Genomic DNA, 22,051 nt, shown 5'->3' on the forward strand with positions numbered 1-22,051 from the left:
AAATTATTTTGTACAGTGTCACACAGTTGCAAAATTTTAGACATGTGGGAAAATAAAACTTTTTTTTTTTTAAGAAAAACTCTGGAGAATACAGAAGGTAAGAGAAGCCATGTTTGAGTCTGTGAGACTGTGCAGAAAGACAGGAATTCATGAATACACGTTGTCCTAATTGGCTGGTGACCTCATCAGACTTTGAAATGATTATGAAAATTGCCCTTCAGTAGTAACTCAGTTCCACAGAAGTCTAAGGAATTTTGATAGAGGTGATTCAGACTGGAATGGGGGGATTTTTGAAAGTTGTCTTAATTTCTTTAAACTAAATAGAAATAACTAATTTCTATATGATCATACATTTAGAATTGCAGAGAGCCTTAGAGATCATCACAGTCAACGTCCTTCATTTTACAGACGTGGAAACTGAGGCCCATAGAAGTTAAGTGACTTGTTCAGGGTCACACAGCCATAAAGTATCTCACATGGAATTTGAACCCAGGTTTTCCTGACTCCCAAGTTTATCACTTTATTAATTATACAAGACTGACTTTCTAAAGAAAAAGCGGGGGGTACCTCAAGAAAATCACTCAGCCTGGTGTTTCTGATCCGGTATTTCGAAAGCAAAGAGAAACCCAAGAGATATTGTTTCAAATACATCGTTGCTACAGTCCACACCACAAATGTCATAGGGCCTGTTGGTGCCCAGAAGGTCCCAGTTTTCTTCAGCAAAAGGACTGTGAAGCATGCATTCCCCTCCTCCCCAAAACTAATGCCATAAACTGTAATAACACTCTTGGAGATAATTCAAGTGGGCAAGCATTGCCAATGTGTGCTGTTCCTCAAGCAGTAGTAGCAAGAAGGTCAGCCACTTTTTTCTGGGGCCCTAGTTAGGAAGGGAACCAGCTGTTGGCATCCTTCCTATTACTACTCTGTGTGCAATGACCTTTTAAGGATAAAAATAATAATCTTCCCCCAAATAGGTATCAGCTTAGTTTTACCCAAGCTTTATCCTACAGCTGCTGCTGCTACTTAAGCAGTTGTTACTGTGATAAAGCAAAAGCTAATAAGAAGGAAGTGGTGGGAACAGTTGGTTAAGAGTCAAGCCATGAAGTGAGTAGAAATTAAAATGTCATGTTTTTTATGGAGAAGTCCCGCTCTGGCAATGCTTTAGATCCCCTTGTTTCCTTAGTTGTGCATTTTCCCAATCTAGGATGTGGTCTGTTAATGCTAAAATGTCATGATATTTTTTTTTAATCTATGTTATGGACCCCTGAGCCTGAGTTTGCCACAATAGGTAGGACAGCTTACTTAAGAGAAGTCTGTTAGGAGGAAACCTTTGAAAGCAGGGGTTGTTGACCCCTTTTCTGTCATGAACCCTTTTTTTACAGTCTGTAAAAAGGGGCCTGTGGACTCCTTATCAGGATGTTTTAAAATAATTGAAGGAAATGCTAAATTAGTGAAAATAAAGATGTTATTTTTTTTCCAGCACAAGTTCATGGGCTGTCTGAATTGTATCCGTGGGTCTGTTGGACCCCAGGTTAAGAAGCCCTGTTCTAAACTTTCCAACTAGAGAATGGAGATCATTTCCTTTCCTCTTGCAATCCTGCTTTATGGATGCCATGTACCACATATTAATGCTTGGGTACAGAGGCCTGTGTCAAACTTTTTAGGGGGAAAAGAGAGGTTAGTTATAAAACTGCTCACAGGGCAGTTTTCTCAGGGACAGGCTGCTACTGTAGCTTTGTCTCCCTACCAGAGTCACAAGACTTCTCCACATATCAGCTCTTTAACTATAAAATGAAGGGATTGGACTCCATAGACTCTGAGGTCCCTTCCAGATTTAAATTTATGATTCCCTTATGAATTGTCTTTTCCGAATCTTTTTTTTTTTGGTCTGTGGTGGCTCACAAGTCAATGATTCTCTGGGGTTTAAACCAGTCAGAAATTCCATAAAGAAACATGATTTTATGGAGCCAAAAGGAGAGCAAAGCAACATCACACTATAAAATGGTGATGTTATTAGATACAGATGCTTTGAGTTTTTTTTATTTCAATGTATGAATCATCTCATTGATATGGGCCCTTTCCATTGCTGTAAATAATGTCATATGTCTTCTTAATCTTGTGTAACTCTTGTCTGTGCACTATGGGCATCTAATTTGTTTCCATTTCTTTGCTACCACAAAAGTACATTTCTAAGTATTTTAGTGTTTTGGGGGGCCTTTTTGTCATTGATTTCTTTGGGGTAACATGTCTAAGAATGGAGTCTTTGGGTCCAAGAGTATGTCCTTTCTTTTGCATGATTATTATTTGCTACCCAGAGTGGTTGGATCAATGAACAGAGTAGTAGTATACCTGTCTTTCTATGGCCCTTCCAACATTTAATTATTACCAGCTTTTGTCACCTGCCAATTTGTGTATAAAGTGAAATTTGAGGGATTGTTTTAACTTATATTTCTTTTATCATTAATGCTTTGGAGTATTTTTTCATTGGATTGTTAATAATTTGCAATTGTGTTTTAAGAAATATTCTTTTCCTTTGCCCACTTATCTCTTGGTTAATGGTTTTTGGTCTTAGCATATTTCTATTAGTTGTTTATATATTTGGCTACCAGATCCTTTCAGAGACATTTAATACAAAGATTTCCCCCCCCCCCATTTGACTTCCCTTCTTGTTCTAGTTGCATTAATTTTATTCTTGCAAAAGAAGCTTTTCAATTTCTTGCAATTCAAATTGTTTTATATTTTGCAAATGCCTCAATCTCTTGTTTGGTTAAAAATTTGCCCCTTACCCACAACTGTGAAAAATATATTATCTACTTCTCCTTTTTTTTGGTATGATCTTTAATGTTCTGGCCATTGTAATGTTAAGGGAATTTGAAGATCTTCCCTGTCCCCTTAATAGGCTCATATAACCTGCTTTGAGCTCTGGTTCAGCCCACAACTTGCATGGAGCCCATGGTGGAAGGATTTTGTCAATCAGTTGGAGCAGGAAGGGTAGAGCAGGAAGAGAGAGTGAGACAGAGCTGAGAAAGAGCAGCTAGAGTAAGTGAGAGAGGGAGGAATTTTGTCTAGGGAAGCTTGTATGTGGGGAGACCTATCATAGGGAAGGTTTGCGGATGTTGGCGCTCCCCTGATTGATGATGTGTATAAACTTCTTTGTTACCATGGTGGAGTTGATTTTCTGGTATCTGAATAAATATCTTGGTTTCATCTTTGAGGAAGAGAGTTTGTTATATTTTGCAAATCAATCCTGAAAATACATCTGCATATGCATAGCAGCTGCTATCGGTAGTGAATTGGCGATATAGTCATATATCCATTTTGAATTTATTGTAAGATATGTTGTAAGATGTTGCTCTAAGCGCTAATTACTGCCAAAATGATTTCCATTTTTCCCAGCAGTTGTTTTTCCCTGGGTAATTTTTCCTCTGGGTAATCTATATTTTAAGGTTTATTGAACAATGGGTTATTGAATTTCATTTTTTATGATTCTTTTTCATCTAGTCTGTTCTATTGACCTGCTTTTCTATTTTTTAACCAGTACCAAATGTTGTAGGGAAGTACTCTTCACCCACATAAATCACTAATTCTGAACAACCAAGAAATTCTTCAGCAAAATGATCTCACTCTGGGGAATCTTGGCCTAGCAGAACAGGTCTGGTCCTGGCATATCCTTCTTTTTTTGGGAACTTATGCAGGAAATTATAACATATATATTTATAGTTATATGTAAAGTTATATATAACTAACAAAGATGTTTTGGGCACTTTGTTGCCCCCTAAATCTATCCTTCATTGGGAACAATGGAGTAACAGGGATTAATTTTACTCATTGATTTTTGTTTGCTGGTGTTTTTTGGTAGGTTCTTGGGCAGATCGCTCACCACTTCATGAAGCAGCAAGTCAAGGCCGTCTTCTTGCTTTGAAGACTTTACTATCCCAGGTAAGAGATGACATGAATCCTTAAAACAGATCCCTATTTCCATATGTGGAAGTACCTTATTCAGTGTTCTCAATGTGCTAGGCAGTTCAGAACATTAAGTATCATGGCCTCTGATGGTCTGAAGGGGCTTCAGATAAGCTCTTCCATTAGATTGTAAGCTCCTTGAGGGTAGGGTCTGACTTTTGCCTCTTCTTGTATGCTTACACTTAGCACAGTGCCTGGCAGTATAGATGCCTAATAAATGATCTAGTCTAAACCCTATCTGAACAGGAAACCCTTCATAAGGGTTCATCCCATTTCTGCTTAAATGAGAAACTCCTGAAATGATGGCTGTTCTTCAAACAAATTTTAGACAGCTCTGATTATCAGGAAGTTTTTTATTCTGTTGAGCTAAAATCTGCCTCTGTAATTTCCATCCACTGGTTTTAATTGTGCTCTCTGGGGCCAGGAAAAGCAAGTCTAATCCATGACCCCATATGGCAACCCTGGTATATATTCAAAAACAAATCATGTTCTTCTCTCTCTTCCAATTCTTTTCTTCTTTAGACTAAACATTCTTCATTCTTTCAGTCTGTCCTGCTTAAACATGATAGTGAGTCTTTTTTTTTTTTTTAAAGCAATCAGGGTTAAGTAACTTGCTCAAGGTTCCACGGCCAGTTATTTCTGGGTGTGGTGCTGAGTATCTGAGCCCAGATTTGATCCCCAGCTCATCCCAACACTGGAGCCGGTGCTCTTACTTGCTAAGGTGCTACCTGGCCGCCCCTATCTTGAGTCCTTTTGCCGTCCTAACCCAGTCTCTGCTGGGAATGTTTCAGTTCATCAATGAATGTATTTATTAAAATATGACACCTAGAACTCTTAACAGAGTTCTTCAGATTCATTCTGACCAACAACCAGCAGCAAAGATAACAATAGTTAGCATTTAGAGAACACTTTAAGATGGGCAAAGCACTTTATATATTGTCATTTGATCCTCTGAGGCTGAGAGTGGGTAAATGATTTGCCCAGGGTCACATAGCTAAGTATGTGTCAGAGGGCAGGATTCAAACTCAGATCTTAATTGCCAAGGCTAGCATTATCCCTGAGTCACCTAGTAGCAAACCAAAATATAATAGTATTATTTTTTCTTTTCTTTTTTTTTTTTCATTTTGGCCACTATGCTTATAATGGTCAAAGCTTATGGTCCCACTGTTATGCCACTTTGTAGACTTGACATTTATTGAACTTGTAGTGTTCTGAGACCTCCACACCCTCTCCTTGATAAGTAGTTGTCTAACTTCTTCAGCCCATGTTTTCTAGGAACTTTTAGTCTAGGCATCTGCATCTGCTTCGGCCATAGCGTACGTATCAGCACACATGTATTGTGCTTCCATCAGTCAGTAAATATTTATGTGCCTGCTGTGGGTTTGGCACTGTGCAGAGCTCTGGGGATTTAAAAAAAAATAAAGGTAAAATATAGTCCCTGATCTCAGGGAGCTTACAGATTAATCATAAAGAGCATGCAAACATGGATGGATATGCAAGCTATAAACTGAACAAATTGGGAATAATCAGCAAAGGGAAGATACCAGAATTAAGGGGGAACAGAACAGGTTTCCTGTAGAAGGGGATATTTTAGCTGGGACTGGAAGGAAGCCAGGAAAATCAGGAGGCAGATATGAGAAGGGATAGCATTCCATGAATGGGAAACAATCAAAGAAAACACGAGTGGTCAGGAGATGGTCTTGTTAGAAGAATTGCAAAGAGGCCAGTGTCACAGGATCAAAACAGTGCCAGGAGGAAGTAGGGTGTGAGGGGAGGGGAAGTAAAGTGTAAGAAACTGGGAAGGGGAGGGGGGAAGAGAGAGAGATAGGTGATGAGGGGTTTTGAATGCCAGAGTATTTTATATTTGATCCTGGAGGTTGATAGGGAGCCACTGGAATTTATTGAAAAGGTGCGGTGACTCGGTCAGACCTGCATTTAGAAAAAGTATTTTGGCATTTGAATGGAGGATGGACTGGAGTGGAGAGAGACCTGTGAGAGAGAGACCAGATTACTGGTTGCAGTACTCCAGGTATGAGGTGGTACCACACCTTCCCAGGGTGGAGATAGTGTCAGAGAAGAAGGCTTATGCAGTAGAGGTTTTGGAGGTAAACTGACAAACCTTGACAATAGATTGGATATGGGGGGTGGGGAGTGGGGATGAGGGAGACTGAAAAGTTGAGGATGATACTAGGGTTGTAATTTTTGTGACTGGAAGGATGGTGGTGAAGGGAGGGTACAAATCTAATAGAAATCTGATCAGAGGCCTAAACAGACTTTTAACAGTATTGTCCTTAGGAATATATTAAGGTTATTGTGCCATGAGAGGCATAATGCTTACCAATGGGTTATGGAACCAGTAATATGAATCAAGTGGGATATTAGATGTCAAGTGCTCTGCAAACTTTAAGATGCTATATAGATGTTCACTGTTCACTAAGGTATCCCTTAGCGTGTGTTAGGTATCTATTGAAACTGGCAATTATAAGTATTTCTCAATTTTGGAACCACTTACCATGCTTGCCTATCAGTAAACTCTGAAATGTTTGATGGCAGAGTGAGGAATCCTAAATCCAGTCTGCCATATACCAATGAGAAAGAGACAGTGTAATGCAGTGGAGAAAAAAACCCACCCCATAACTGCAGATAGGGTCAGAGGACTGAGGCTCAAATCTTAGCTCTCCTCCTTATTACCTATGTGACTCTGAGCAAGTCACTTAGCCTTTAGGATTCACTTTTTTGACTTATAGGATGAAGGGGACAGGTCCAGCTCTGGTTCTACCACCATTTGGAATCTCTCCTCTTCCATTCTGAGAATGACTGATCCTAGTATAGTTTCTCCTGCTACTGGAGATAGGCTGGAAGACAGCAGTGTTGGGTTAGAAGATGGGATGAGTCATGAGATAGCCAGAAGGCCATTTGGAGTCTGACAATATTAGGATATTTTTCTTATGGTAGCTGTGTGTTTACCTGATGAAGGATTTTTTTTTCCTGTTCTCTGTCCTTTTTCCTACCTGTATGCAGAGTTGTTGTTTTTTTTAAACTAGTTTTGAAGAGTTAAATCCCCTTTATCAGTAGGCCTTGCCTGGGATCTTTGGTGAAATTCTGAGAAAATAACTGTAGTAGAGTAGTGTGGTTCAGTTATTTCAGACTGGGGTTTTCTTGACAAAGATACTGGAATGGCTTGCCATTTCTTTCTCCATCTCATTTTATAGATGAGGAAACTGAGGCAAACAGGGTTAAGTGACTTGCCCAAGGTCACACAGCTAGTAAGCGTCTAAGGTCAGATCTAAATGCAGGAAGAGGAGCCTTCCTGACTCCAGGCCTAGCTCTCTATCTACTTTGTCACCTAACTGCCCTACAGTAGTAGAAAGAGGGTTGTCAAGAGTGAGTCAATAGAACTGGGTTCTGTTCTACCTTGACTACTAACTAGCTATGTGGCTTTGAGAAAGTCTGTTTTATCTCTGGGCTTTAGTTTCCTCATCTGTAAAATAGTAGGTTTTTGCTGCAGATCAGGTTAAAAGTCCCTGTGTTAGCAAGCACCCTAGTACCCAGGATGGCCTGCTAGCACAGGTTCTTTGATATGCTCTTCTAAAGCAAAGACAGATTTAAAGGGGTTAATGATCTTACTTTAATTAACATATAGATAAGTACAGACAGGGCTCCAACTGTCTGAACAAAGTAATACAACCACCTACATATACCACCAGACTGGAAGAACACCAACATCTGAGTAGTGGGGAGAGCTCTTAACAAATGGCTACTCAGAGAGTCCCGTCCAGGGAATCAAAAGGTCCTTCTCATGAGTGATACCCCAGAGTAAAATACCAACCTGCCAGTATATATAGTTTTCAACTAATAGGCTCAGAGTCAGAAGCCATCACAACCCTCAAGACTCAGTGCCTAATTAGCTTAGTACCAAAAGGTGTGAAAGCCTTTCTGCAAGCAAGTCTCCCCCTAAGCAAACTCCTCCTTAGGCAAGTTCCTCCCCCAGTGTGACTCAGGATATGTTACAGCTGTGAAAGCAGCAAGACATCTGTGATTGAAATACCTGTGTACCTTTAGATCTGGGAACACGGCTCCTGTTCCAAGGGAAAAGGGGACCCATGTGGGCACAAAGGCCTATTAATGGACAGGAAAGATCTTTCTGTTCCACTAACATTACAGTCCCTTCCTCCTCTAACTTGAAAATCCTATGAATCCATTCCACTTTCAAGTTTAGATCCTATCATTATAAATCAGTCACATAATACTTCATAAAGTTAACCTAGAATAGGTTTTGATAGTTGCTTTGGGCAGTAGAGCAGGGATTTCATCAAAGCCAGTCACCAAGTCTACAGTTATAGAGTTTGCCGATTGCTAGGGCTAAAGAATGCTTGAGTTATTTTGCCTTTATTGTAATTGAAAAAGGGATGAATTACACATAGGAGGTTTTCTCCCACCCTGGTTTGCCTGGAGCACCATTATTATATCTTAAAGCTCCCACCAAACCGAGAAACAACCAAGGAGAAGCACACCCTCTGCACCCCCTAGGGGGAAAAAGAAAAGAAAAAAGTTATAGAATCCCAAAGATCACCAAACATAAGAATTTTTTAAAACATCCAATTTTATTAAGATTATCTTGTATTGCATTTAAAGACAATATAATATACATTTACAGCTGATGGGCATGGCAGGGTTCTCTTTCTCAGGCCTTTTCTAGAGAATTAAACATTTCTTCTTTTCAGCAGACCCCTAGAAGATGTTTCAGAGCAGTATCCCATGCTGTTGGAGATAGTTTAAAAAACAGGGAACATAAAGAGCATATCATAAATGGTATTTTTTCTCTCTAAGTCTCAGCATCATACTTGGATTTAATGCCATGTCAAGCCTTGGTTTGAAAAGTGCTATCACAATAGACAGCTCAGTCTGGTGGGGGTGGGGACACACACATTTTATAACACCTACTATGTGCACTGTCTCATTTTACCTTAAATGTTTCATCAAGCATTCTTTCCCTCCCAGGTAAAATAATCACTGCCACACTGAAACCCTAGAAGGGTCAGGTTTTCTGTCGCATTGTTCCTCCCACCTGCCACGTTTAATAAGTGACTTTGCCTAATTTTTTTCCATCTCATCTTTGAAAGTTATTTCTGTCACATTTAGGGATATAATGTTAATTCGGTCACAATCGACCATGTCACTCCGCTGCATGAAGCCTGCCTCGGAGATCACGTTGCCTGTGCGAGGACTCTTCTCGAAGCTGGAGCCAATGTAAGTGTCTTTTTTGAAGATATCAGAATCCCCTCCATTCTTAAGTCATTTTCTATGGCTGCTACTAGATTCCTCTTAACGTTCAGCTCTGATCATGGAACTTTTCTGCTTAAAATAAGTGATTTCAATTTGCCTCATGAGCTGACTGGAAATTCCTTATCTTGGCATTCAAGGCTCTTCAAATTCTCACCCCTTACCTGCTTTCACTAGCAACCCCTCTATGCATGCCATCTCTTCTGTTCCAACTAGACTGCTAGCTGTTCTCTGTGCTTTTTACCTGCTGTTTTTCTTTTCCTTATACTATTCTTTCTCCCTAGAATACCTTAATCTCACTTCTCTACCTTCCAAAAGCCTATTTATCATTCAGTTCCACGTCCAATGCCAGTGGTGCAGTGGATAGAGAGCTGGGCCTAGAGTTAAGAATAACTGAGTTCAAATTCAGTCTCAGGCACTTATTTGCTAGGTAACCTCACTTTGAGTCAGTTTCTCATGCCTATGGGGATAATAACAGCACTTACCTACCAGGACTGTTGTGAGGATCAAATGAAATGACATGGTAATTGTAGCTTAACACAGTGCCTGGCTCATAGTAGGCATGTTTACTGCTATTATTATTGTTGCTGTTATTATTCCCTCCATGCAATATTCACTGAAGCTCCCAGGCTGGTATGACTTCTTCCTTCTCCAGCCTCCTCTCTCCCCAGTAACATTTCCCTTTTATAACTGGACCTCTCTTTATGATCCTGGATAAATAGCTTATCTCTCAGTGCCCACAGACAACTCTCTAAGATAAGAAATTGGAGAGTTTAAGCTTTTGGAGGGCAAGGACTGTCTTTTGCTCTCTTTGAATCCCCAGTATTTAGCATATTGCCTAGAAAATAATAGGCATTTAATAAAGGTTTATTGATTGATTGATGGAGCTGGTTCTGATCTGCCTTGGTAGAAGGAATTTCCTCAAGGAATATACTGTGCTCCAGGGAAATCACAGGACCAGTCAAAAGAAAAAAATCTCTTCTCAGCAAGATTGACCATATTCTGCCTTGCATTTTAGATCTATGTGTACTTCTTAAATGCTTCACTAGAATGTAACCTCCTTGAAGGCAGGAGCCAAGTCTCACTCATTTTTTTTCTATCCCTGTTGCACTCAACACAATATCTTGCACATAGTTGGGCCTCAATCAGTATAGATTGGACTGAGTTGGATTCCCAGACTTCCTTCTGCATAGAGGAGTTCCTCCTTCCCCAGTTTGGCTTATCTAATCTAGCACTGATTATCCCACTTCTTTTGTTATGCTGTATCTTTATTTTGTTAAACATTTCCCAATTATATTTTGAGCATATTTATTTGCATTTTATGTTCTTAAAGCACAAAAACTTTTCATTCTTTTTTTTTAAGGTCAAATCCTCTCTCTCCCCCTTCCACCTTCCACACCTCTTCAGAAGATAAGAAAAAGAAAGCCCATTACAAATATGTATAGTCATGCAAAACAAATTTCCACATTAGCCATATTCAGAAAAAAAGAAATAGGAAAAAAATATGCTTCAATCTGCTGCACTCTGAACACATCAGTTCTCTATCAGTCATCCCACTGTTTGATCCACATTTCAAGCAGTCATCTATTTTTACAGTCTTTAGCCAGGTCCTTCCTCTCTTTGACTCAGAAATGTCTGCATTCCCATTTTTCTATCAGTTAATCCTGGGTTATTGCAAAAGTTAACCTTAAAATTGGACTTTACATTTCTGTCTCTGAGATACATTTTTTGATATTTAAACTCACACAAAGAAAATATATTGGGGGTGAAAGGAGTATTCAGTATCAGGCTCTACTGAAATCATTGCTGCTATCTCCAACCCCTTTTTCTTGGTACTGCATGATGAGAAACAGAAAAGAAAACAAGAATTTTAAATGGCCTCTATTCCAGTTAAGCATTTTATCATTGGAAAATTGACCCCTTCTAGTTATCAAGCTTCTTCATTCTTCTAAAAAGACTATCGGAACTTTTTTTTTTACAATTAAGTTTTTATCATATTTTATTTTATCAGTCCTATTTTCAGCTTTCTCTGATTTGTTGCAGGTGAATGCAACTACAATCGATGGTGTGACTCCATTATTCAATGCATGCTCCCGAGGAAGTGCCAGTTGTGTTGAGCTCCTGTTGGAGTATGGTGCCAAAGCTCAGCTAGAATCATGTCTTCCCTCACCAGTGCACGAGGCAGCCAGCAGAGGTACACCATTCCTATCCCAGATGTATGTAGTACAGGGGGAAGAAAGCAAGACCAGTTCAAAGAATGCAGTGTACTTTTTGGCTCCAGGAAAAGATAGGTGGGCAATGAAAGTACATTCTTCAGAAGAAGAGTGAACTCTTCCATATTTTATATTCACAGGCCACTGTGAATGTCTAGAAGCTCTCATATCCTGGGGAATAGATGTTGACCAAGACATTCCTCACCTGGGAACCCCTCTGTATGTGGCTTGTATGGCACAGCAATACCATTGCATCCAAAAACTTCTTTATGCAGGTAAATTGTTCGTGTGTGTATAAAGATATATATCTACAATATACATGTACACACTCATATACATACATATGCATGATACATGTATCATACATACATGTATATGAATGTGTATAAAATTATATATGTGTGTATCTATATATCATTAAGGTGTTTTCTGTTATGTACCTTGCATTTTGACAGCCAGCAATTTAGCCATGTCCATTGCTTTTGAGTATTTCTTTTTATTTTCCAAAATTTTATTTTAGACTCAAACACCAGAACACAAATAGAGAATAGAGAAAAGAAACAAAAGCATATGATAAACATAAATATTGGAACTTAAATACAAAGTTAGAAAGAAATAAAAGCATATCATGTGCATAGCAGAACATAAGACAGGATTCAAAATATGTAACAATAATAACACTTGTGTTGAGAATTGTCCATCTTCTCTTTCTAGCATTTCTTTTTGTTGTTTGATTGTTCAGCCCTGTAGACCAATTGTCCATGGTGTTTTCTTGGCAGATGTACTGGAGGATTTTACCTTTTCCTTCTTCAGTTTTATGCAGGCAGGGGTTAAGTGACTTGCTTAGGGTCCCACAAGTAGTAAGTGTCTGAGGTCAGTGTGCACCACCTAACACTTTATTTTAAAAGACGCTTTTTAGTAAAAGCATTCTTACTACGTATGTCAGTGTTCAACTGACCTGCCAGATTATCATTCTTATTGAGTCTCTTATCAAAGCTTGAACAAGCAAACATAATCCTTCTCTTGATCTATGCAAAATGGAATCAGCAGTTAAGTACTGATTTTGGACATAGCCCTCTATCCCCTGGTCATTGAAGCAACATAAAGTCACTTAAATTTGAGTATAACCCAGCCAGAGCTGTCTTTGTCTCAGATTACATTCCACCAAAGCCAAATATAAGCCGGTTGGGGATTACACATTGCTTAAATAACTTTATCTCCCACTGTTCCCTTCTGTAAATCCTCTACTCCAGCCAACCTAATGGGTTCACACTCTCCTAAATAGACCTTGCCTGGGTCCCAACTTGGCTGTTTTGCACCTACTTTTTCTCTTATTTGGAATTTTCCTTTCCTTTAAGATCTAGCACTAGAATCTCAATCTCTTTAAAACTTTTCCTCACCATCCCAACCCTGTTAATCTCCTTAGAGCACCTTTTGTACAGTGGCTAGAACACTGGGTCTGGAGTCAGAAATGCCTGAGTTCAAATCCAGTCTCAGACACCTACTTGTTGTGGGACCTTGAGCAAGTCACAACCTCTATCAGAGTTCTTCAGCTATAAAATGGGGATAATAATAGCTCCTTCCTTCCAGAATTGTTGTGAGGATCAAATAAGATAAAATCTGTAAAGCATTTAGCACAGTGCCTGGTAATTGCTATTTTATTGTTATTATTTGTTGTTGTTTGGTCATTTTGAGTCCTGTCCAACTCTTTGTGATGCCATTTGGGGTTTTCTTGGTAAAGATACTGGAGTGATTTACCATTTCTTTCTCCAGTTTAATTACAGATGAGGAAACTGAGGCAAACAGTCTTAAGTGCCTTACCAAGAGACAAACAGCTAGTGTCTAAGGTCAGATTTGGCATTTGAATTTAGGTTTTCTTGACTCCTGCCCAGGACTCTGTCCACTAGCTGCCTACTGTTCTTTTTATTTTTATTATTAATCATTATTATTACATTTATACCTTTAAGATAGAGGAAATTTTTTAAATCTTGGAATCCATATTGTGACTTATCCCCAAAATGGCAATTAGGACTTTTTTAATAGTCCACTACTATAGTAGTCCCAAACACATGAAGCCTAGCTACGTTTGTTATGTGGATGTACTAATAATATGTATATAGATAACATGGAGCAAGGAGAGGATAGTTTTGCTGTTCACAGCAAAAGACAGATTTTACTGGCTGCCATGTATCTCATATCTCCTTTCAATATGTATATTTAAAATGTTAGTATGCATATAAATTTAATTTTTATTATTTCAAGTATATAATAACAAGGAATTAGATATATTTAAACTCCTCAAATTACTTCTGAAAGGCAATAGGAATTTGCTCAATATGAAGGTGGATATACTCTCTCCATCAATGTACATCTACAAATCAGCTCTTATATCGTCTTAGGAAGTTTGGGGAGGGTAGGAAGGGGGCAGTGTTAAATGATTTGCCTTTGGTCATGTATCTAATGGTTCAGTAGTAGGATTTGAATTCAGATCTTGCTGACTCCAACCTTGGGCCTTGATTCACTATGCCAGACTGCATTTCGTTCAAAAATAAATAAATGTATGCATGCATGTATATGTGTATATACATGCATGTTGTAGAAACACAGCTTCTTAGAGAAATTGTAAATAAGTAAAATTTGAAAAGTTAAGTGTATATACAGAATAATTTTATTTAGATATTCAGAAACTTCTTTTTAAAAATACCCAAGGTTATTTTGGGGAGCCATTTCATAAGCTGAAATATTATGTAGGGAACAATAATTTGGTTATACTTTAACCTAATGAAAAGTGAATTCCTTTGTGATGAGTTCAATATGAAAAAATAATCCCCACTCTTATTATAATAGACTGTTGTTAATGAAATTATAAAGTAATAATGAATATGTGTATTTGTCTTGCATTAAAAAAATTTCCCTTCTCTACTTTTGAAATATTGATTAAGTCTTTACACACTCCTGTTGGCCAAGTGAGTGTTGGGACCCTTTTACAAATGGTGCAGTAGATTTACCCAAGGCTTATAACTATCAGAAGGATTCCCAGGAAGTGAAACAAAAATCATCATCCTTTCTCCTTCCCCAATTATTTTCTCTTGTGTTTTTTTTTTCCTTTTTTTGTCTATTCTGAACTTAATAGACACCAAATAAGATGAACCAAAAATAAGATTTCTTTATGCAACATAGAACAGAACAAGAGGTAAAACTGCAAATTTCTATTACATACAGTTTGCCTTTCCTTTTAAGTCTACAATAAGTTTAACATATAACTTTCAAAGCTGTCCTACTTGCCTGTGGCATTTTAAATTTCAAAGTAATTTCATGTATGCTACCTAATTAGATATTTAGGACAACTGTATGAGGCAGAATGGGGCAGGAACTGCTAGCATCTGCATTTTGCAGATCAAAGGAAAAAAAAAGCCAGAGAAGTGAAGTTAGTTGCCCAAAGACACAAAGACGATATGTACAATAAAGAACTCTGGTTTCCAACTAGGATAGGATGTGTGATTCAACCTATGGCCCCATATTTGAGGGAAATCTCATTTTGGATTGCACCCTCCTAAGTATTTGCAGGGTATCATTATCCATGAAACACTTTGATGGAACTCTGCTCTCACTGATTGGTTACTCCCTGTTGTTGGTGAGATGTTGTGACCCTTCAACCATGTAGTTGTTAGTAGTAAGAGAATTCAAAAGTTCAATCTGCCTCTTAAAGGTTTTTGTCATTTGGCTTTTCTATATACTTTATTTTCAGTGGTTTTTTTTTGAAAAAACATTGTTTTTCCACATATGATGCTGAGTATATTAAAGCATTTTAAAAAATTTATGCTTTAGCAGCTTAAGCAAGACAGTAATACAGGAATAGGAAAGACATTTTTGTCTAAAATTCTCATTCTTTGTGAGTTTTCCAAGAAAATAATCATCTGTACTGTAAATGAAGAGGGGAAGTTGATTCAAGGCAGGTCAGCAAGCAAACTGCTACTTCATTCAGAGCATTGCGCTAGGGAGACGTAAAAATCTTTAAGACTGCTTTGCACTCTGGGGCCCCCCAATTTAGTACATTTCTATGCCCAAGTCTCTTCCATCTCTCTCTCGCTCTCTCTCTTTGTCTCTTTCTCTCTCCCTCCCTTCCTCTCTATCTATGTATCCATCTGTCTCTCTATCTATACACACAATACATATACAAATATACACATGTGTATGTATATATGTATGTGTATATATATGCATAGAGTTTGTTTTTCCACATATAATGCTAAGTATATTAAAGTATTTAAAAAAATCTATCCTTTAGCAGCTTAAGCAAGACAGTAATGCAGTAATAGAATGCTGTTTTTTCAAATTTTACTTCTTTACAATTTTTCTAAGAGGCTGTGTGTCTACAATATATGTGTACATACATACATTTTTTTCTAGTTTAAAATATTTTATTTATTTAATTTTAGTTTTCAACATTCATTTCCACAAGGTTTTGAGTTACAAATTTTTCTCCCTATCCTTCCCCTACCCCTCACCCCAAATAGCAAGCCTACTAAATACTCCTTCCCCCAATTTGTTCTCTCTTATATCCTCCCCCATCCTGCCCCTAAATTTCTAGTGGGGCAAGATAGATTTCTATACCCCAGTGCCTGTTTATCTTATTTCCCAGTTGCATGTAAAAAAGAAAAAACCAACAATTTTTTTTTAACATTTGTTTTTGAAACTTTTAGTTCCAGAGTCTTTCCCTTCTTCCCTCCTCACTCACCCCCACTGGGAAGAGAAGCAATTCAACATAGGTTGTGCATGTGTAGTTACATAAAACATTTCCATAGGAGTTATATTGTGAAAGACTAACTATATTTCCTTCCATCCTATCCCACCCCACACTTAGTCTATTTTCTACTTTGACCCTGACCCTTTTCAAAAGTGTTTGCTTCTAACTACCCTCTCCCCCAATCTGCCCTCCCTTCTGTCATCTCCCCTCTTATCCCCTTCCCCCCTGCTTTCCTGTAGGGTAAGCTACCCAAATGAATGTGTGTTATTCCCTCCTTAAGCCAAATTCAATGTGAATCAGGTTGTACCATTCCCTTTCACCTTCCTGCTCTTCCCCTCCATTGTAACAATTTTCTCTTCCCTCTTTTATATGAGATAATTTACCCTAATCTATCTCTCCTTTTCTTTTCTCCCAATAAATTCCTCTCTTATCTCTTAGTTTTATTTTTTAGATATCATCTCTTCATATTTAACTCATCCTGTGCTCTCTGTATTATGTATATATGAACATACATATGCCCATACTCACATACATATGTAAATACACATACACCCTCCTATACATACATATACATATATATTCCATTCAACTATCCTCATACTGAGAAAAGCCTTATGAGTTACAGTTATGGTTTTTCCATGTAGGAATGTAAATAGTTCAACTTTAATAAGCTCCTTATGTTTTTTTTTCCTGTTTACCTTCTCATGCTTCTCTTGCTTCTCGAATTTGAAAGTCAAAAGTCAAATTTTCTGTTCAGCTCTGTTTTTTTCACCAAGAATGCTTAAAAATCCTGTATTTCATTGAATGCCCATATTTTTCCCTGTAGCATTATACTCAGTTTTTCTGGGTAGGTGATTCTTTTTTTTAGTTCTAGTTCCTTTGACCTCCAGAATATCATATTCCAAGCTCTTGGATCCCTTAGTGTAGAAGCTGCTAGGTCGTGTGTTATCTGATTGTGTTTCCACAATACTCAAATTGTTTCTTCCTGACTGTTTGCAGTATTTTCTCCTTGACCTGGGAACTGTGGAATTTGGCTATAATATTCCTAGGAGTTTTCTTTTTGGGATATTTTTCAAGAGGCAATCAGTGTTTTACCCTCTTGTTCTAGAATATCAGGGCAATTTTGCTTGAAAATTTCTTGAAAGATGGTGTCTAGGCTCTATTTTTGATCATGGCTTTCAGGTAGTCCAATAATTTTAAAATTATCTTTCCTGGATCTATTTTTCAGGTCAGTGGTTTTTCCAATGAGATATTTCACATTGCCTTCTATTTTTTCATTTGTTTGGATCTGTTTTATAGTATCTTGGTTTCTCATAAATTCATTAGCTTCCAATTGCTCCAATCTAATTTTGAAGGAATTATTCTCTTTAGTGAGTTTTTGAAATTCTTTTTCCATCTGGCAAATTCAGCTTTTTAAGGCATTCTTCTCCTCATTGGCTTTTTGGGCCTCTTTTGCCATTTGAGTTGGCCTATTTTTTAAGGTGTTATTTTCTTCATTGTATTTTTGGGTCTCCTTTAGCAGGCTGTTGACTCATTTTTCATGATTTTCTTTTATCACTCTCATTTCTCTTCCCAGTTTTTCCTCCACTTCTCTTACTTGATTTTCAAAATCCTTCTTAAGCTCCTCCATGGCCTATGATCAGTTCATATTTTTCTTGGAAACTTTTGATGCAGGAGTTCTGACTTCATTGTCCTCCTCCAGTTCCATGCTTTGATCCTTTCCCGGAAAAAGGATTGTATGGTCTGATTGTGCTTTCTCTACTTGCTCATCTTGCCAATTACTTGACTTTTGAGCTCTTTGCCACAGTAGAACTCTGCTTACAGAATGGAGAGAGCTGTGTCCCAAATTACTGGAGTTTTCACAGCTGCTGGATCTATTAGTTGGGTGCCCTCTTTACAGCCCCCACAAGCTCTGGCACACTGGCCACACACCCCAGGACCACCACCCAAGACCATGATCCATGTCCAATCAGGTCAAAGCACAAGTGATTACCTTATGAATGGTCGCTTGGTCCCCCTAAGATCTGCAGGCCAGGAGCTCTGGAAGCAGGTAGGCAACAGCAGCTGCAGCCACCATGCTGTCACCACTTTTCACCCTGGGGGCAGGGGCTCAACCTCACTCTTCCTTCACCCTTCCAACAGAGTTCCCCACTGATCTTTTGTTTTCTCTTTGGTGTTTATGGGTTGAGAAGTGTGGAAACCACCACAGCTGCTGGTGATTCACCTCCTGAAGTCTGCTCTGGCATGTCTGTCTGCCTTGGGGCCAGAACCATTGCTCATGGGGGACTGTGATTGGCTCCCAGCACACTGCAATAGACCTTTCATGTCGGCCTGCCAGGCTGCCTTCCAAGGGAGATTTGTTTCTCTCTGTCTCTTTGTAGGTTCTATAGCTTTAAAATTTGTTTAGAGTCATCTTTTTTACAGGTATTGGAAGTGATTGGAGTGGGAGCTGAAGCCAAGTTTGTGCTTTTACTCTGCCATCTTGGCTCCACCATTCCCCCCCATTTATTTTAAATGAAATGCAATCTGGTATAATGAATCAAGACCCAGGGTTGGAGTCACCATCCTCCATTCTTAAAAATCTTCACTAAAACCTACTCTCCCAGAAAGCTACTATCCCTGTATCTACTCCCTCTCTTGGCCAAATTCCTCCAAAAAGTTGTCTATACATGATGCCTCCACTTCTGCAGTATGGCTTCCAATTCCATCATTCAACAGAAGACGCTCCTTCTGAAGTCTATCAGTGCTTTCTTAATTGCCACATCTAAGGGCTTTCCTTTTTTCTCATTCTGCTTGCCTTCTATACTGTACTTGGTACTATTAACCACCTTTAACTGCATGGCCTTTCCTTTCTGGGTTTATTGTGACTCTTGGTTCTCTTCTGACATGTCTAAATGTTTCTTCTCAATACCTTTGCTAGCTCTTCATCCATGTAACATCCATTAACTATGTATTGTGGTTGTTGGTCCTTCATTCTCAAAAAGAACCAATGACATCACAAGGGTGGTGTTTTCACTTGTGCATAAATTGGATTTAAGTGAGACTGGAGCTTCTTCTAGTCCCATCAAAGTCCAGTGGCAAGACAAAAGTCAAGATGACGGGCAATGGCCCCAGAAACAGTGGATGACCTTGACATTTCTAAATTAAGGTCTAGGATTTGTACTGGACTTTATTATCTTTTCCCTCCATACCTTTTTATTTTTGATGGGGAGGTTGTGAGTCCTTTTGAGAGCCTAGTGAAATCTATGGACTCTCAGGTTTAGTTGCCTACATCGATAATTAGAGGAAATGTGAAATTTTAGTTAGGGGTTTCTGAAAACCTAAACTTAAAAAAAGGTATTTTTTTTTGCCCCATCCAAGTTCACAGATGTCAGATCTATCAATGGATTCCAGAATAGCCTCTGTACTATTATACTATGTCACAGGTGATCTCATCAACTCTCATGAATTCAGTCATCATCTTTATGTGAGAGATTTCCAGATCTATTCATCCAGCCCTATTCTTCTGAACCTTTCCTTACACCTACCTGTTGGACATTTCAAACTGGATGTCCCAGGCATATCAAACCCAAGATAGCTAAAATAAAATTCATTATCTTTCTTTACAAAACCCACCCCACTTCAGAACTCCCTCATTCCTATTGAGAGCACCACCATCCTCCCATTCATCCATGTTTTCCACCCTGATGTCATCTTCGGCTTCTCACTCTCACTCACCTCATATCCAGTCTGTTACCAAGTCTTGTGATGCTTTCTTCACATATATCCCCTCCTCTCCATTCACATAGCCACCACCCTAGTTCCAAGTTTTCATCACCTATTGTCTGGGATAATTGCAGAAGTCTTCTAAGTGGATTCTCCACTTCAATCCACCCTCCATACAGGTGTCAAAGTGACTTCACCCTCCCTATTCAGTAGACTCCAGTGGTTCTGTTATCCCTAGGATCAAATAAAAATTCCTCCGCTTAGCTGTCCCTTGTGCCTACAGTGCTCTTCCTCCCAACCTCTGCCTCTTTGAATCCCTTGTTTCTTTCAAGATTCAGTTACTGTACACCTCCTTAGGGAAACCTTTCCAAGTCTCCAGATACTAGTTTTCTTTCATCCCAAGGCCACTATAATCTAGTCAGTATATAATGTGTATGTTCATATACACACATGAATATGCACACATGTATATAAACACATGTTTACATGTATGTTTTATTCATGTTTGTGAATTTCTTTAAGTAGGAAGTTGATTTGATGCAGTACATTTTAGGTTTCAAATTAGTAGAAAAATATAATAATACAGTGCTGTTCCAGTGGAGAAATCAAAGAGAGGTTTGTGTGGGTATACACATACATACATACATTTATATGTATACACATATATACATACATTTATATGTATACACATATATATTCCTGCAGACTCTACAGTAAAATCCTTGAGAATAGAGACTATTTTTGTTTTTTTTATTATGTCTCCAGGGCTTAGTACAATGCCTGGCACATAAGCATTTGATAAATATTTTTTGACTGATTAATTCTTGGTGGGAGAAGAAATAAGAGGGGCATTTTGTAGAAGACTACCAAGGTCATTTAATCCTCATCTGGTAAAAATTATGTGCACCATTCATAATTTCCATAGAGAATTGTTTGCTTAAATAATTTGCTTAAATAGACCTAGGACTAGTTATAAGTTAGAGATATAAAAGTTAAGGACTTTCAGGATTTTAATAGTCTTTTTTCCATCCTTCCCTTTGCAAACGTAGGTGCTGATGTTCAAAAAGGCAAGTATTGGGACACTCCATTACATGCTGCTGCTCAGCAGTCCAGCTTAGAGATTGTGGGTGCTCTCCTTGAATTTGGGGCTGACATCAATGCTAAAAATACAGAGCTCCAGCGGCCTGTGGATGTAGCTACTCCCAGCAGCTTGGTAGAGAGGATGTTGCTGCAGCAGGAAGGTAAGGGAGAGCTTTTATACGTACACTCTTGAAAATGTTTGGAATTTTCAAGTCCATGGTTTATCTGTGTGTGTGTGTGTGTGTGTGTGAATTTCAACAAGTAGGAAAGTTGATTTGATGTGATGTATTCTGTAGTTTTCAAATTCATAGAAAAACACAATCCAGAGGTACTGTTCCAGTGGAGAAGTTGAACAGAGATTATACTGAGAATGAATTTTATTACTTACACCCAAAACATGAAAAGTTCCTTTACTACAAACATCAATCAATCAGTCAATTAATAAACAATTAATTGAGTAATTACTATGTATCAGCCACTGTGTTACATATTGGGAATACAAAAAGAAACAAAAGACAATTCCTGTTCTCAGGGAGTTTACAGTCTAATGGAAGAAATTAGATGCAAACAAATACATGCAAACAAGCCGTATACAAGATAAGTAAGAAATAATTAACAGGGAAAGGGAAAGTACTGGAATTAAAAGGGATTGGGAAATGCACCCTGTAGAAGATGGGATTTTATTTGGGACTTAAAGGGAGCCAGGGAAGCCAGGAGGTAGAGATGAGGAAGGAGACATGAGGGACAACCTGAGAAACTGCCCAGAGCTAAGAGATGAAGTATCTTATTCATGGGAAAGACCATGTCAGTGGATTGATGTATATGTAGCAAGGAATTCTAGGAGGCAGAGGTTGGGAGAAGAGCATTACAGGCACAAAGGACAGCTAAACTGAGGAATTTCTATTTGATCCTAGGTATACTAAAGCCACTAACGTCTATTGAATAGGGAAGGTGAAATCACTTTGACATCTGTATGGAGGGTACATTGGAGGGGGGAGTCCACTTAAAAGACTTCTGCAATTATCCCAGGTATAAAAAGATTGTCAAGGTAGAGGGCTAG

General features: G+C 38.5%; 1 protein-coding gene and 1 long non-coding RNA gene across 3 annotated transcripts in view; one reads left to right on the forward strand and one right to left on the reverse strand.

The window, feature by feature from the left end:
- ASB5 (ankyrin repeat and SOCS box containing 5) overlaps positions 1–22,051 on the forward strand; it is a 77,735-nt gene that overhangs the window by 50,278 nt on the left and 5,406 nt on the right. For both annotated transcript variants that reach the window (XM_069096658.1, XM_069096667.1), the window contains exons 2-6: positions 3,860–3,939; positions 9,106–9,213; positions 11,290–11,440; positions 11,600–11,734; positions 20,961–21,152. In XM_069096658.1, the coding sequence (XP_068952759.1) occupies positions 3,860–3,939; positions 9,106–9,213; positions 11,290–11,440; positions 11,600–11,734; positions 20,961–21,152 (666 nt within the window). The remainder of the gene's footprint in view (positions 1–3,859; positions 3,940–9,105; positions 9,214–11,289; positions 11,441–11,599; positions 11,735–20,960; positions 21,153–22,051) is intronic.
- The window catches only part of LOC138167707 (uncharacterized), a 44,220-nt gene continuing 30,750 nt past the window's right edge, over positions 8,582–22,051 (reverse strand). The window contains exon 4 of the long non-coding RNA XR_011169945.1: positions 8,582–8,724. This is a non-coding gene — a long non-coding RNA (uncharacterized lncRNA). The remainder of the gene's footprint in view (positions 8,725–22,051) is intronic.

This window comes from Petaurus breviceps, unplaced genomic scaffold, assembly GCF_028583685.1.
Source record: "Petaurus breviceps papuanus isolate PSGF00001 unplaced genomic scaffold, PetGlider_PUasm1.0 126, whole genome shotgun sequence".
NCBI classification, from domain to species: domain Eukaryota; kingdom Metazoa; phylum Chordata; class Mammalia; order Diprotodontia; family Petauridae; genus Petaurus; species Petaurus breviceps.